Source organism: Hoplias malabaricus, chromosome 1 (genome assembly GCF_029633855.1).
Source record: "Hoplias malabaricus isolate fHopMal1 chromosome 1, fHopMal1.hap1, whole genome shotgun sequence".
NCBI classification, from domain to species: domain Eukaryota; kingdom Metazoa; phylum Chordata; class Actinopteri; order Characiformes; family Erythrinidae; genus Hoplias; species Hoplias malabaricus.
In genome coordinates, this window is record NC_089800.1 from 58,199,231 (window position 1) to 58,215,446 (window position 16,216).

The 16,216-nt window shown below is 37.3% G+C and overlaps 1 protein-coding gene across 6 annotated transcripts in view; it reads right to left on the bottom strand.

The window, feature by feature from the left end:
- Nucleotides 1-16,216, bottom strand: part of plcb4a (phospholipase C, beta 4a) — a 41,840-nt gene that overhangs the window by 12,181 nt on the left and 13,443 nt on the right. For 3 of the 6 annotated variants that reach the window (XR_010802205.1, XM_066668017.1, XM_066668000.1), the window contains exons 9-24: nucleotides 14,654-14,754; nucleotides 14,313-14,370; nucleotides 13,662-13,770; nucleotides 12,971-13,181; nucleotides 10,207-10,300; nucleotides 9,943-10,022; nucleotides 9,593-9,677; nucleotides 9,410-9,500; nucleotides 9,154-9,249; nucleotides 8,734-8,831; nucleotides 8,070-8,150; nucleotides 7,793-7,937; nucleotides 7,615-7,699; nucleotides 5,358-5,482; nucleotides 2,484-2,535; nucleotides 693-795 (exon numbers count right to left, since the gene is read on the bottom strand). Coding sequence is in view for 5 of the 6 variants with exons in the window: in XM_066668017.1 (XP_066524114.1) it covers nucleotides 693-795; nucleotides 2,484-2,535; nucleotides 5,358-5,482; nucleotides 7,615-7,699; nucleotides 7,793-7,937; nucleotides 8,070-8,150; nucleotides 8,734-8,831; nucleotides 9,154-9,249; nucleotides 9,410-9,500; nucleotides 9,593-9,677; nucleotides 9,943-10,022; nucleotides 10,207-10,300; nucleotides 12,971-13,181; nucleotides 13,662-13,770; nucleotides 14,313-14,370; nucleotides 14,654-14,754 (1,614 nt within the window). In the remaining variant the exon portion in view is untranslated. Of the gene's footprint in view, nucleotides 1-692; nucleotides 796-2,483; nucleotides 2,536-5,357; nucleotides 5,483-7,614; nucleotides 7,700-7,792; nucleotides 7,938-8,069; nucleotides 8,151-8,733; nucleotides 8,832-9,153; nucleotides 9,250-9,409; nucleotides 9,501-9,591; nucleotides 9,678-9,942; nucleotides 10,023-10,206; nucleotides 10,301-12,970; nucleotides 13,182-13,661; nucleotides 13,771-14,312; nucleotides 14,371-14,653; nucleotides 14,755-16,216 lie in introns of all 6 variants that reach the window. The other 3 variants (XM_066668036.1, XM_066668026.1, XM_066668009.1) reach the window with 2 other exon arrangements.

Here is a 16,216-nt window from a genome sequence, read left to right on the forward strand (position 1 = left end):
ACATCTTAAATACAAAAAAAAAAAATCCAGAACCAGAACATTTTAAAAGCATTCATAATTATAACAAAGTTAACAATGCACCATATTTAAATTGAGTTTAAACCTTAAATAAGATGTTTTTTAAATTACAGTATAAATTATAATGTTTTGTCACCATCTTCATTGAAACATATTTGATCGAGAGAAATGCTCCAATTAGTCTAGGATTAAAACTGTTTTACAAAGGTATGCTTTACTATTTTGCTGAAACTTGTATGGTGTAAAATCATTTTTTCCTTCTTGAAATGTTGAAATATTTCTAGCAGCCTCCTCATATGTGCCAATCTTTCTGATAGACAAAATTTACCCTGACATCAAACATATGGGGGAAATAAATTCCAGCTTTTGGGAGAATATCTGCAGCAGATTTTGGTTTTGCACTAGAAAGAAGGAAGTTCAGATTAGAGGTGGGGGAATATGAGACTTGGATATCGAAGCAGAGGATTGCAGCCACTTACATAGCCTTTTTCTCTGATCTCCATCATCACAGACACACATTAATCACCCCACAAGTTAAAGTGTCCTCAGCAGACAGCCATGCATCCCTACCCACATTTCACTGCACAATTTCAAAGATCAGATAGAGCTTAAATGCATTTATGCGAACAAAACAAAGATTTAAAATAATAATTGACTTTCTCTAGGGGACTAACCTGGACACTACAAGTGGCTGCAATCACTCCGTCAACTGGAGTCTCAGAGAACGGATCAAACATGCGGTCAGGACGGCGCATGAAATCAGGCTTCAGTAAATACCTGTCAGAGTAAGAAAAAGAACAGAGTGATTATACACATACAGCCTTACTTACATTAAATGTAGAACTGAGTGCAGTAGCTGGTGACATCCCTGGTTATGCCTCAGGCAGGCAAGGCCTAAAGAGCAGAGGAGCATATAGGGCTTCACTCTTTCTATGTGGACAGGATGCCTCCATATAGCTTTGCATCATGCTAGCCAATGTGGGCATCTGGTAGCTGAAATAACAGATCTGGGCATTTAGCATTCTCCTCCAAGTGTGATGAGCTTTCCAGCTGTGCTGGTTGGTTTCATGTCTTAGACGAAGCATGATCTTGTCTTACCGACTCAGCTCGATAGCATGGTGTGACTGGGGTAGCAAAACTGGGGTGGGTAAATAAATAAATAAATGTACAACTGAGCTGTTCATCATTCCAGCCACTATCTTCAGTCACCTTAGAGCAATGACCCATTTAATTAAGCCCTGCTTGTCCTATATTCAATTTACATTTCTGAACATACCGCTAATGGCCACCGCACAGCTCTGCCTTGATGAATGCGTTGATTAATATATTTAGAGTTTTCACACCATCACGACTCCCTTCACAGCGTGCGTTTCACGCCGTTATTTGATGAAAGTAATTAACACTGTCAACTGCTGCACTTCTATGGATTATGTGCTTTTCAAGGAGCAGGTCCACTGCACTTAAGACTAATTGGAGCAAAAGCCAGAGTAAATATACTACAAGAAACATGCAGTTTACACCCTTACACTTTCTTAACTCAATTTTTAATAAGCCACATGACCACAAAGAAACAGAGTGTGAAATTGAATGTAAATGTGTATAGAATTACAAGTATTCATCTTTTCTCTACTACAGGCACTGCTGCAAGTCATGTACAGTAGGAACACTAACTTGGACTTTAACTTTATAAAACCAGAATACTGTGTTATGACCTCGCCCGCATAACAGCTAATAAATATATAAAATGAATCTTGTTACAAATAATTATTAGGAGGGTGGGAAGGTGTAAATGAAATAAAAAATATATAATACATCTGTCAGAAATGAAAGCAATGTAGCACTGGGGCTTATGTTATAATAAAAAATTCATCATATTTCAAAGGTGAAGATGAAATCTCAGGGCAGATAATGAGGTAAACAGATTTTTTGTGGAAGGTTTATATATGTATTTTTAAATCATTTCACCTCTGCAGAACTGCTGAAATATTCAATTAACTGTTTCAATATACTTAAATTATTCATCTGTACACAAATATCTATTTGTATAATAAGAGCTCCTAACATTTTAGAAGTGGTATATATTTTACTTCACCTGTGTGATACTGCCTTATCTCAACTAGCCCAGCTTCATTAGGTGAATCCATAATTGCTACCAGAATTCACAAGGAACACTTCATCTGCTTATGACTGCTTTACGATGTTTGTTTTGAGAGTTTATTTCATGTCACATTTACAACCAGGAAGCAATAGAATTCCTTCATTAATCAGGCACAAGTACAGATGTGGTCATAAATCATTCAAGAAACAACTCAGGTCTTATCTGCTGTAACCTCATGTACTATGTAGAACAATTATATATGAAACTATAAAATGGTAGTTAACTTTAACGATATGATACTCTATAGACGTAATGTATGGCTCAGAGATTTTTTTCTACTGTTAATGGAGATATAATATCCTCTTACCCACAGGATCCATTGTATTCAAACTTTCCCTGGTTCAGCTGCATTGCCAAATCTAAAAATACACAATACACTGTCAGAAAAAAAAGAAGACAGTACAGGTACATCTCAGTTTACGAAGCAGTACAAACAATGTAAATGTAACCTGAAAGTGCAGCAAAACTGTCAAGGGCCAAATTTTATCTCAAGAAGCATGAATAATTATTTATTACTTTTACTTTTTTATGAGATGAAAATGCTTTCTGTATTGTACTGAAATTACTGTAGTCTCTGAACTGTGTCTAGTTCCACAGAGCAAGTCCCCCACATAGAGTCAGCCATGTTTAAAACAGGTTAGGCTCAGAATCTCTGATATTTAGTCCACTAGGTGTCAGCCTCATGGTTTTTTTCATAGCAAGAACAAGGACCCATATTGAAAATGACAGTTTACTCCTTTAAAAGTTCACTACATTCACTTTTTTAAATGGAAAAATGTGCCTTGTAAAATTTAAAGTCAGAATAAAACTACTGTTTGTTATAGGATTGAGATGAGATTATAAATAAATAAATATTAAAAGCAACATGTTATATTCCATTATATTTGTCTTTCATGTTACATTTACAGACCATATATTAATTTTATAAACGTTAAAATCAAGCCTTAGAAGAAACTGAATTCATAAGTTATTCTATGTAAAAACAAAGTATACTTACCACTGAACAACAGTCTAAATAAGGTACATCTAACTGATTAAGTGTACATATTGTGATACATGTATGTATTGAATTGATAACAGTAGTAGCATAAATTCTGATGAAAAACCACATGGCTTATCCAAACAAACAACAGTCTACATGGGTCTCCTTCCACTGAACGACAGTCTACACGTGTCTCTTCCCACCAAACGACAGTCTACATGCATCTCCTTCCACTGAACAATGGTCTACACGTGTCTCCTTCCACTGAATGACGGTCTACATGCATCTCCTTCCACCAAATGAGAGTCCACACACATCTCTTCCTACTTGATGACAGTTTTCTGCACGTCTCCTTCCACCGAACAACAGTCTGCACATGTCTCTTGCCACCCAACAACAGTCTACGTTCTCTGCTGATACTTAGTCTGTGGAATTAGTTTTCTCTATCATGGTAAAATTTTCTTAACCCTTGTATGGTATTCAGGTCAAATTCACCCATTACTAGTTTTTACAAGAAAAAAAAGTGGTACAAGTAATTTTTATTTCTACTTGAATCTCAATGGCCTTAGCTCATTTTCTGTGATAAACTTTTACAAACAAAAAATAATAATTGAGCACACATGCTACTATACCCAATACATTTACATCCCTCATATGGTCTTCGGGTAAGTTTGACCCTCATACAGAGAGACACAGAAACATGCCCACACACACACACACACTTATTATATCAAGACAAATTCTGCAGCAGGGACATTTCATTTAGCTAAAGAACGAATTTTGCTTGGACTCTGTCTGTGATTTTCACCTGATTTTCCTACACCCAGCAGGTTTTTTCAGACTCATGAATGATGTCTATCAAATTCTCTCTCAGCAGACAGCAGTAGTACAAACAGATGGCTGATTGCTGAGCACACACTCATCTCTGTTTCAGGTATGCACAGGCTATCAAAACCAGCTGAGATACGACTGCTCCAGATGTCTTGGAATGACACAAAGGTTTCTCAAATGAAAGCCTGTCAGCGCAAATAAGCAGCGAGTCAGTGAGACGTAGTGAGGTGTTTCAGAGCAAGTAAACTACCAGTATCAGAAGCTCAGATTTACTACTTTTAATATTACTCAAACATCATGATGTTATTACATTTTATCAAGAATGCAATTAATTACATCTTCCTATAATGTAATGCTTGTCATTAAATTCAAATCATTGTGAAGACGACCTTCTTCTGAAACGTTACTGAAAAATAAACCGGGGGGGGGGGGGGGGGGGGGTATCATATTTAAGTATTAGAAAGTTTGATTTGATATAGTATGCAAATATTTCTTTTACATGTATTCAACTCTTCAGCTTGCATGACCTTAGAGGAACCATACAAGTAGAGGAGCAGGAAATCATAGAAGAAATCACAGTATAATGTGTATATCTGAGGCTACACAATTAACACTGAACTGCATGTATGATGGCAAGAAAAATACACGTTCTTACATCTATATCTGGGACACACTAAATTAGATGTTGCACAAAAATCTGTGTATTCATATATTATTTAAAGTGCCACTACAGATTCTTTTTCTTTTTCAACAGATCACACTTCAGTAAAACTACTTTTTATTTTACTTTAAATATCTCCCCAATCATTCGCTGTCACCAATTCTTCCAGCTAATAACTACCTTGTACTCTCCCAGTCACACACAATGCAACCACAACCTGGGATGGTGAACGCAAGCAAATTTTAACATGCTTCCTCAGAGACATGAAAGCAGCCACCATCTTGTTTTGAAATGCTGCTAATGCAATGCCACTGAACAGCTTAATGTACTGGAGAAGAATGCTAGTTGCTCAGATCCGTCTCCTCAGTCATCAGAGACAGTCCTTGTTTTACAAGAGACAGGCCTTCCTTACCCACCCAGAGACAATAAGGCCAGTTGTGCTCTCCTGGACCCCTAGCCTTAGATGACTCACTCAGGCATTAGTGAGATATATATAGGTAGGAGCCACAAAAATTATTTTAATCCCTCATCATTTACACTCCACAATATAAATGATGTAGAACTGGACATTTGTCAAACGTGATGCAAGTGGTTGGATGGTGGCATGCTGTGGAGAATAAGGTAATGTTACTTTGTTTGCAAGGGCACTGGAGGTTGAGGGGGGTTGCTGCAATGTGTAGAAGCAGCAGCAGAGGTGTCTGTATTACCTGGGGTTTGAAAGTTCAGAGAAACCATCTGGCAGCCAGCATTCCAAAAGATCTGAGGCATATAATTACTGGAGTCCACTCGGCCTCCTTTGGGGTAGATCCGACTCATCTGCCTCTTGTTGTAGCTGTGCATCTCATTCAGGGCAAAAAACATGGAAAGTCTTTTGAGATTTAAGAATAAGCAGTAGACTCTTTATGGGTCACAACACTTTGGGATCAGGTTTATCCTATGGAGTGCATTCTGTTGGGAGTGTTGTTGCAGACCACAATATCACTCAACATTTATTTTATCTTTTTTTTTTCCAACTAGAACAGACAAACCTCTTCAGAAGCTTTAGTCTTTTGTTATTTTTTTTATGCATTTTATGTGTTCTTAGAATTGCTGCACATTCCCAGTTCCACAAATATTCTCCCTTCCAACAGTCAAATAAAAACCCATTCATTGCAATATTCTGAAAACCTTAAAAGCCTAAGCCGGAGGTGCAGCTCTTAAGCCTTGGCATTGTTTCATTTATAGCTAGGGTGCGCTTACTATTCACAGAGCCCTCCTTCCCCATGGTAGTATTTTGATATATTGCAAGTCACACGCAACATTTGTAAACAGTTAGTGAGAAGCTTAGATTCAAATTTGGGTACAAGTCTACAAGAGCCCAGAGGAAATACAAAGGATGACTCGCTAAAAGACCAAGCCCAGTACTGACAGGCTGATCCCGTCCTGCTTGTGATCAATATATATCAGCATATCACTCATTCTGAACACTATTTGCGATCTGTAATTTATTTTAGAACAACACAACAGCTCACTTGAGGTAAGCACTGTGCTTTATTTCTTTAGGGAACTGGTTTCACACAAAATCAACCTCTCTCAGTATGACACTCCAACACAGCTGTGCTTAGTTCTGAATGTGCCACCTAACCGAGAGTAATTCAACCAAGCCAAAACGACATTAGAACCGGGAATAAAACCTCCCAGATGACACAACTTATTCAGAACTTGCAGCATGTCATGTGCCAGAAATGGCACTGCAATATTTGCACTTTAGAGCAACATAAGGAAAAGTCCTAGCAGTACTGTGCCTCTAAGGGGTTTCTGTATAAAAAATATCCATTAGAGTGCAGGCAGAATAAGCAATAACCTACAGAGGAGCTGTTAAGCCCTTGGAGCTGTATGCCAACAAAATAACTTTCACATTCCAGAGTGAGAAGCACAGTTTTCGACAAAGCGCGGCCTCAAGCCGCTCTGTTGAAACAAACGAACAGTTGGTTGCAACGCCAGTCAGTCTTAGTGGCTGTGGCTGCTTGGTTGAAGTGACAGATTACTCTTTCTACAGTGTCCAGTGTGTGCTGGCTCTGAGGAATTCAACCTTGTCATGCCACCTGCTTGGTTGATAGAGGGTAGCATAGTGCTGGCAAAAGAAGCAAGCAAGGCCCAGAGAAGTACAAACTATTACAGATGTGTCCTGCCTGGTTTGTACAGAAACATGTCAAAGGCCCTTGATGATATTTTTGTTTGAAAGACACATTGAAATCTAACAAGCAGTGGCTTATGAATCAAGCAGTTAATATTACCAAAAGAGACAGGTCCTGTCAATATAAACAGTGGCAAAAAGTAGTTAAGCACCTCTTGTTCCTCACAACTGGCCCTGTCAGTACCTTTAGAGGCACCTAGCATGACCAAAGGAACCAGTTTGTTTGCTAGCAAAGCCTGTTAATAGGCTACTAGCCATTTGTTCTTACTGAGGCATGATTACAAAGTTGCCAACTGCAACATAGGGCCTTGCTGAAGCAGCAACTCTTAAAAAAAAAACAAAAAAAAAACACACACTACAACCTACTTGTATAGTCCCAAAAAGAACATCCTATGAACAAAGGAAAAGCACATTACTGCACTAGCTAACAGGCTTGGACAAACCTCGAAAAATATCCCACAAAAAGTGGGGCAACACAAATTGTCCTGGAGATAAACACCACATTTCCATGAGTGGGAGTAATTTAATATACGTAGGAGAGAAATATTACCTAAGCAATTTGAAGAGAATTAGGCCAACTGTTTTTGCCTAAAGAGTTAATTAAGTTTTTAATGATTCAGTTTACAGTTATTTGAAATAACTGAAATACTTATTTCACATATCTGATTCCGCATACCCTGCTTCTTGAGTTGTTGGGGTTTTTTTTTTTTTTTAAGAGGGAGAGAGAGAGAGAAAACTAGCTGTGTAATAAATATCCCTGAACCTCTTACAGTAAAAAAAAAGGATACTTGACAAATTCAATGGCATTGGTCCTCAAATAGCCTAGGCCGACCGACTCATTAAAGGAAGACATGTTGTGATGAATGTTCTTCTCTGTAAAAATGGATGAGAAGAGTGTAAATGTTTATGGGAAATATACACACAAAATAAGAAATGGAACTACTTAATGAGAATGTTAAGCCTTGCCCTCAGCCTCTTCAAAACCCAAGAACTTCACAGCCTGAGCATAGTTGATGATACTGGACAGGTAAGGGTGAATGTTAGTGGTGGCAGCAACGTATGTGTAAGACTGAATCAAAGCTTGTTCATCCGCCACGCTCGGCTCACCAGTCTGTACAAAAAAATATAACATTAAATGTACAAAGCAGTAACTAGCACAAAATTGCAGTGAGGAAAATTAATTTAAAATACCAAGTGAGAAGAGTCTTCAGATCACTAAATAAATATATATAAAAAAAAACACCTTCTTTCCATTGTCCTGACATGAGACTTCCAAGGGAGTTTGTGCTAATTCATCTAACACTGCAACTTCATCTTTGTATCCCTTCAGAATATAAATAGTTCAAATACAGTATACACAAAATAAATGTATAATTACTATAAAACCACACGCTTGATCTGAAGCAGAAAAAAAGCATTTTATACTGGTATTATGACAGACAATGATCACAGGTTTAAAAACTTGATTATAACACAAATAGAGAAGACATTAATCATAATTACGAAAATACAAAATTACTCATTTATTTAAATCATCCATTAATATTTAACTCGGTAATCTGCATAACATCAGAAATGCACATTGTAATGAAACAAATCAAAATTATGATTAATTACAATGCATTTTTAACTGTGTGTGATTGGACTTCCTATTTTATCAAAGTATAAAGCACTGAAAAAGATTTTATAGTTTCCAATAAGGTACTGTCAAAACATGCATAAATTATTTTAGATTTTTAAATTTTAAGAATATATCAGTCTTCAAAAGCTTAGTATATCCCTTAATCACTAATAAGTAAAGTACAGAATCAGCATTTCAGAATATGGTATTTCTAGCAGAGCAAAGAAAGGTAAAAATAATAGAAAACAAAGAAAATGCAAGTAATAAAATAAAGACATGGGACAACCTTTCTGGCCCCAAGCACATTTCCTTCACTATTACTCATCTGTCCAATCGCAAGACTGTCACAGATCCGCTCAGGGTGAGCCTCATCCACTTGCTCTGCTACACAGACCCACACAGATATAAAGAGACAGAGAGAGAAAGAGAGACAGAGAGACACACACACGCACATATGCATACATAAAAGGACAATAGAAACAATTCCTAAATTAAGACATAAACAGACCATGTAGCCATTATTCATATTCACTTTGCCATATTATCATCTGTTCTCAAAATTCCATTGTGATTCTGTGTGACACAGCATGCGGAAGGAATGCCATTAGATTTGACTGCATTTAGCTAATGGACTTACAGCTTCTATGTGCTTTATAATGAGTGTGTGAGGTGCATTTTAACAACTAGAGGACATCTAGTATCCCACCAGAGCCAGCATCCTCCTCGTTCTCATCTTCAGAAAGGTTAGTGGATACGTTCACTTCTCCAGCTTCCATGTGGTTCCTGAAATGCTCCAGCTGTTCTGTATTAAAATCCAAACCAAAGCAGGCTCTTTTACATTATCGTTTATATAATGATTGCTTTGACATATTTTATCAACACAGGACACCAGTTGGGGTTTTATTGTTAATCTCACTACTGCTACTACTACTACTACTACTACTAATAATAATAAAGCATACTTTTTTCAACCTCTGGTTTTAATCTTCTGTTCTTAATGAGAATTTTTCCTTTAAGGTCATTCGGCGAAGGCAGAGGTTGCCCAGGCTCCATCTGGAAGAAAGAAAAAAAAAAAAAGAATCTGCCTTCCGTGAGAAAACCTTTAAACTAATTAAAGGACAAATCATCCATTCAAAGAAACATACTGGGAAGTCTTCTAAGGGCTGCTTGAGGAGCATATTTCCAAAAATGTCCTCACAGTATCGGGCCAGCTTGTACTGTTGATGCCTCCTGTAAAACATGAAAGAGAAGTTTTTAATGAGATGAGATTCATTTTATTGAGTTTTAATGAGTTTGCAAGGCATTCTTCTTATAAGCTTTTTTGTTTTTAAACTAAACCATGGCTGGAAACCAAAAAAAAGGTGAAACTACTGACCCTGAACAGCGTGCTGCAGCATGTTTCTTTATTATTTGATGAGTGTGAGCCATGAAGAAGGGTAATTTATTACTCTGAAATCTGTGCATTAATTATTATTTGGACAGGAAGCATACTTACGAGCAGTGATTCTCAAACGAAAGAATCACAGGATACTCAGATGATACAAAAGCAGTTTCTTTGAATGCCTGTATGACATCCTGGGGAAGTAATACATTACTGCCATTAAAAAGGAGTTGTCCAATGTACGCTCTATAATTGGTTTTAAACGAAAGGAGATCGACGAGTTATTTTGCGGGTAAGTCCCTGTGTATGTTAAATGAACACTCCACTATTGTGATCATCACTTAAAATGCATTTGATACTGTTGTGGTGGCTACTCACCTTGAAAAAAACATCTGTGCACATGGCCTTGCCGTGAGTGATAATAGGCTCTTGATCCTCTCCCTTTCCATCCCAGCAGTCCAGCTCCACACACCTGCAACCCACATAATCACATTCCGGTTCAATATGTACTTAAAGCTTTGGACCCATATGGACTTTTGCAGTTGCCCCAGATGTCGACCACTTATCTGTGTGGGACTTAACAGTGACAGAGTAATAAAGCAATATGAAAGTTTGTCATTTTTGTCACCAAAAAGTACCAAAAAGTATTTATGAATGTAAACATTTATGTTCACATTTTTTCCATAAAATATAAATCACAAAGCTTTGAAGAATCAAATTACTTTGTAATCCCTGAATTCAGCACTTCATGCTTCATAGAGCAGGTCCCACACATGGGGGCGGCCATGTATGAAATAGATTTAGCACAGAATCTGATTCATCCAAGACACTAGGTGTCAGTTTAACTGCTGTTTCATAAGCCCTGCTTTTCAATTCCAGTTTCAACTTCCCCTTTGGGGAATACCAGATACCATCTTAAGGGGTGTTCCACTTCTGTATGAACTCAAGTGAAGTGTGCAAATGAGCCCTCAGAGAGGCGGGGGAACGGGTCAACACTGATGTCTAATTCAGAAGAAGAACTTACCCAGAATGCATTGCAATGTAATGTAACACAACAGCAAAAACATTATGGACAAATCAGTTTATAAGTGTAAGCTGAAACCAAACAAATGTTCGCAATGTAAAAACATGTAATACTTTATTACAAAAATAGATTTTACACTATGGCTAGCCTCAAAATACATCTCACTACTTATTGTGAGCAATTGTGATCACTAAAAGATGTAAAAAAAATTCCAGTATTCCAGTGTTTGCACAGATGTGTATTTTATGGCTCAAGGAACATTTTAAATTATAATACAAAATGTTCCTGTAGGTTTAACTTTTACTTAAATCCCTTAGAACTCTTCACATAATGAAATACACAGTGTGTCTCCAAAAGTACCAAGTATTCCCTTTTTGTTGATATGACAGTGTAGGGAGTCCATAACAAACAAAATGTACAAATCAATTCAGTTGGTTGCATGCTTGTGTTTGTTGTTGAAGGCAAGTGTGTTCTGATTAAAAAACCTGCTTCTCATTGCAGTCATACTCCCCTTGCATTGTGAGTGGCCGCTAGTGTGTCATAGATGCTACATTCTCCCAAGTGATCATTGGATGTGAAAATCTCAGCTTAAAGGTAACACTTGAGAAATGTAATGAGTGTTTCTTTAAAGCAAGTAATTTGTAATTTGTGTATATATATAAAAAAAAAAAAAGTTTTTCATAATTTCAGCAAATGCTAGATCAAGCTGATTCATCATACTGTGATAATATCAAATAATCTAATTCCATGTGCATCATCACAGATCAAATATTTCTGTTCCTGATCCAAAATGTTTTGCCAAAAATTAAAAGCGGGCTTATTTTGTTAATAGCTGAGGAAGAAATTAACCCTGAAATTGTTAGTGTTAAGTCAGTCTGCTGGTGTTCATATATTATACATAACCCTTCTCTCACTCAATTACGTCCTGCAACAATCTATTAAATAGATGTCAGTTGAAATTAAAGTTACCCACTTTTGAGAACACAAGCCTGCGACAAGCAGCAAGCAACACAGCTTTATGCAAATGAATTACGACACAACAAAGAGACATTTTCAACGATTGGCTCCAACATATTCTTTGGCCCAGTCATAGATGAGGCGGTCTAAAGTCCCCAGATTCTCCCACAAGAGACACACTTGGAGCTACATGACTGACTTGTAGCCTGCTGATGTGAACAGGGCTTTAGGCTCATGTGCTGCTGCAGAACGTCCAGTGCTCTCCTATGGTGATTATTCAAGCTGAGTCAGCAATAAGTGTAGCTTAATTTAGCCGAACTCACTAAATTCTTGATAATTTTGGAGACACACAGTGTATTTCAGTATGTGAAAAATTCTAAGGGATTAAAGTAAAAGTCTAAAGAAACTTTTTATAATATAATTTCAAATGTTCCTTGAACAATAATATACTCATCTGTGCAAACACTGGAATACTCCTGGTTAAATGTCATATTCTCTAAAGGGGGTGAGGTAAATTACCTTTATAAAATGGTAGTGTCTATATGTAAATTACATCATAGTACAGCTTGACTTGAACCAACACCATTGTGTGGGAAAAAGCTTCAAGACTCTCACTTGTCCTGGATCCTAGATGGTGGCACAAACGTCCACTGGCTGTCCAAACAGCAGAGTGTAGAATTTAAATATCCACTAATCCTGCACCTATTGAAACTTCCTGAATTTTAATGGAATGTCTTGAACTGTGTTTCTTTTTTCCATGGGTGAGCAATTAATGTACTGTGGTACTTTTATATTTCTCTCCTTAGGACTCTGCACTGATTCTTGTATCTAGTAGTATCTTAGTTCTATTATATTTGGATACAAATTCTATTTGTACTGGGTAGGGATGAACTCTCTGAACAAGTCAACAATCAACTCTGTCTGGTTAATGCCATAAATGGAAATTATATTACAAGAACAAATAAATAATTTCCTCCAAATGTTTAATTTCAACATATTTTACAATTGTACATTGTAATATGCAGAAATATGTTATCCATAGACTTTGTGTACTGGGGTTTTGTTGTCTTTCTAACTGAATATATGAAAGTTTGCATACGACATAATCTAAAACAAACTTTATATAGCATATCCTCCTGTGTGACTTTGTTGCGGAAGCACCTGCAGCCGGACAGCAGGACCTGCCGGTACATCTCCACTGAGGATTTCCCTCCAAACTGCCGACCTGTCAGGTAGGTGTTGTGCGAGGAACTGATGAAGTAGTGGGCGAGCGGCTGGTCCATCTCCTGATAGAGTTCCAGCCGGTCTAAAAATACTGGAGCATTCTCATCAGACATCAGATAGCGACAAAAGCCATCACAAGACATCAGCCCTGAAAAGCAGAAGGTTATTTATACGTCCTGCAAACAGCTGTAATGAGACCCACGCAAGCTTTGGATGTAATAAAGAAAGGTCAAAAGCAGACCACCATTCATCAAGTGCTGACGTACATTAATGACCTCTAGGGAACTGGAAACTGTTTACTTTCCACCACTAGATGGACCTTAGTGATCAAGATGTGGTCACATCAAAAACAAACAAAGGCATTCATTAACATCATTCATGTAAACATCAGTATCCAAAAAAATGTGTATTTCTATGGCAACGTTAGAGGAGAATAAAAAAAACCTTTTCAATTTCGGTTGTAAGTTAATATACAAACATTTTTTCCAAAGCAATGGGTTTGTAAGTTTTTAATGAAGCAAAAAAATATTGAAATGACAGTGATAATTAATATTTTTATATTTTCCATACAAAAATAGATTTCTAATAAGCACAACAGATGAGACCTTTGGTTTACAATTTCCCTTACCTTTCTTTTTAAGCTTCTCATCAGTCTCGTAGGTTTCTATGATTTGCCTCGCTCGTTTAGAATCAAAAAATGGGAACAGAATCTCGTTAAGACGAGGGTCACGCTGGTTCTGTGTGGAAAGAGCAGTTCTAACATCAACAAAACAAAAATTTTCTACACTGGTTCTACTGTGCTTCTGGTTATATAGTGACATGGTGATGCCACTTTAAAATGAAACCATACAAACATCAAACACACAAGGAAGCCACACTAACAGAGCATTACCACAGAGCATAGAAACATGAAACGCTGTAATCATCAGCTCTGAATTCAAAACAGAGGTGTGAAAAAAGTATATGCATGGATAATTAAAAAATCGACAAGCTTTGTAATGATTTGAATAAATGTGCAATGTTATGAAGATAAATGCTGAGATAAATGCTATGCTCTGTATGTAAGGGCTTTAAGAATACCTAATGAAGTTGAATTTAGGAGAGAGGGAGTGAAAATGTGCTTGAATCAGCAGAAGGTTGAGCTTGTGGCAGCAGAGAAAGGACAAAGTTGCATTCTGCTCTGGAAGGGAGGAAAGCACGCTGGGTGAAGTGTGGCTTAAGCAACTTGAAAGCACAGGAAGTTGGAACAGGATTGAGTTAATGAGTGAAAAACTCTTACTTCATTTAAAAAATGCACTAATTGCTCTATGTTTAAGTAATCACTTTTCTCCCCACAGCTGAAAAAATATCAAAAGAAGAAACAATCAGTGACACAATGGGCTGGTGGAATAATGTTTTTTAAAATTGCAGGTATTCATTTTGGGGGCAGGTTAATATTTAAACTCCAACAGCCGAAAATATTTCAGTCAGGTTAGTGACAATTAAGGGTTTAGCATTGAATGGCATTAATATATCAGCACAGAAGAACATACACAAACTGCTAAACAACTAAAATAGACAATGTGTGTCTTGCACTACAGATCAATGATAAATCATTTATTTATAAGTGAGTCTACTCACAGTTTCTTGAATAGCACCTCAATATCAGTCCTGGGGCAAATCATCTGAGTGAGTGCATAAAATTTCTCAAAGGTGAAAGCTTCAGGCTCTATTTCATCATTCTGCACAGGGTAAGAAAACAGGTAATGATTCCAAAGGACGCTAAGCTGTTTATTAGAGGAATTCCAATGATTCCTCAATCTCCACTTGATCCAATCCTCAAGATGTAAACAAAGTCATTCAGAGATGTTTAATATTAAATGCGCAATTAAACACCAATTGACCATAACATTATGACCACCTGCGTTTCTACATTCTACTGTCCATTCTTTCAGCTCCACTATCCACGGGAGTGTTTTCTAGTTATACGATTACAGACTGGAGTCCATCTGTTGCTCCGTATACACTGTTTGCGCACACGACCATGACAGAGCAGGTATGATGTGGGTGAAGGATCATTCTCAGTGACACAGACATCGTGGTGGTATTAGTGTGTGTTTTGCTGGTACAAATGGATCAGAGACAGCAGTGCTGCTGGAGTTTTTAAACCCCTTAGTATTACTGCTGGGCTGTAAATAGTCCATCCACCAAATATATCCAGCAACCAGTGTCCTGTGTCCACTGATGAAGGACTAGAGCAGGGGTGTCAAACCAAATCCACGGAGGGCCGTGTGGGTGCAGGTTTTCTTTCCAACCATGCAGAAGCCACACCTCATTCCACCTGTTTTTAATCATTGGATATAATCAATAGATCTTGACTTTCAGTAGTGTGGGGCTTTTGCGTGGTTGAAAAGAACACCTGCACCCACACGGCCCTCCGTGGATTTGGTTTGACACCCCTGGACTAGAGGATGACCAACACAAATTGTGCAGCAACAGACGAGCATCTACAAGGTGAACGAACAAGGTAGTTGTGTCTAACAGAGTGGACAGTGAGTGGGCACAGCACAGCTGAGTTTAATCTTCTCCACCACCCAAATCATACCTGCTCTGTGGTGGTTCTGACCATTGAAGAACAGGGTGAATGGTGGAAATAATGTATACAGAGCAACAGACAGACTATAGTCTATAATTATATAATTACAAAATACTCCTGTATGGTCAGTGGAACTCAGAGAATGGCAGTGAGTGTAGAATCCAGGAGGCGGTGGTCATGTTATGGTTGATCGGTGTATATGATCATACTGAATAAGAATTCTTCACAGCAGTCGAGATCCAGACATCTGAGGTGTTTACTTCTTCTAAAAGCTCCTATTTAAAATAAGTATAATGCATTATATTAAAAAATGGCTATACAGAGATTTCCTGATGATTCATACTGTTTGACGGCAGCTTTGAGATAAAGGCTGGGTCTGTGATGATTTCATTAGAGAGAGACATTGTAGATTTACTAATTAGTTCAGCTAAACCACCAACTTTGCAAATAGAAAACTCACAAGAACGTCTTTTTTCATAAAAAACTTTTTTTTTTGAATATTTTATTATATCTGCATTTGCATTTTAGGCACCTTCTGGTTATCTGGTTAGTATCACTACCTTTGTAAAAAAATTAATAAAAATTATAATAAATAAATATTCTCAATA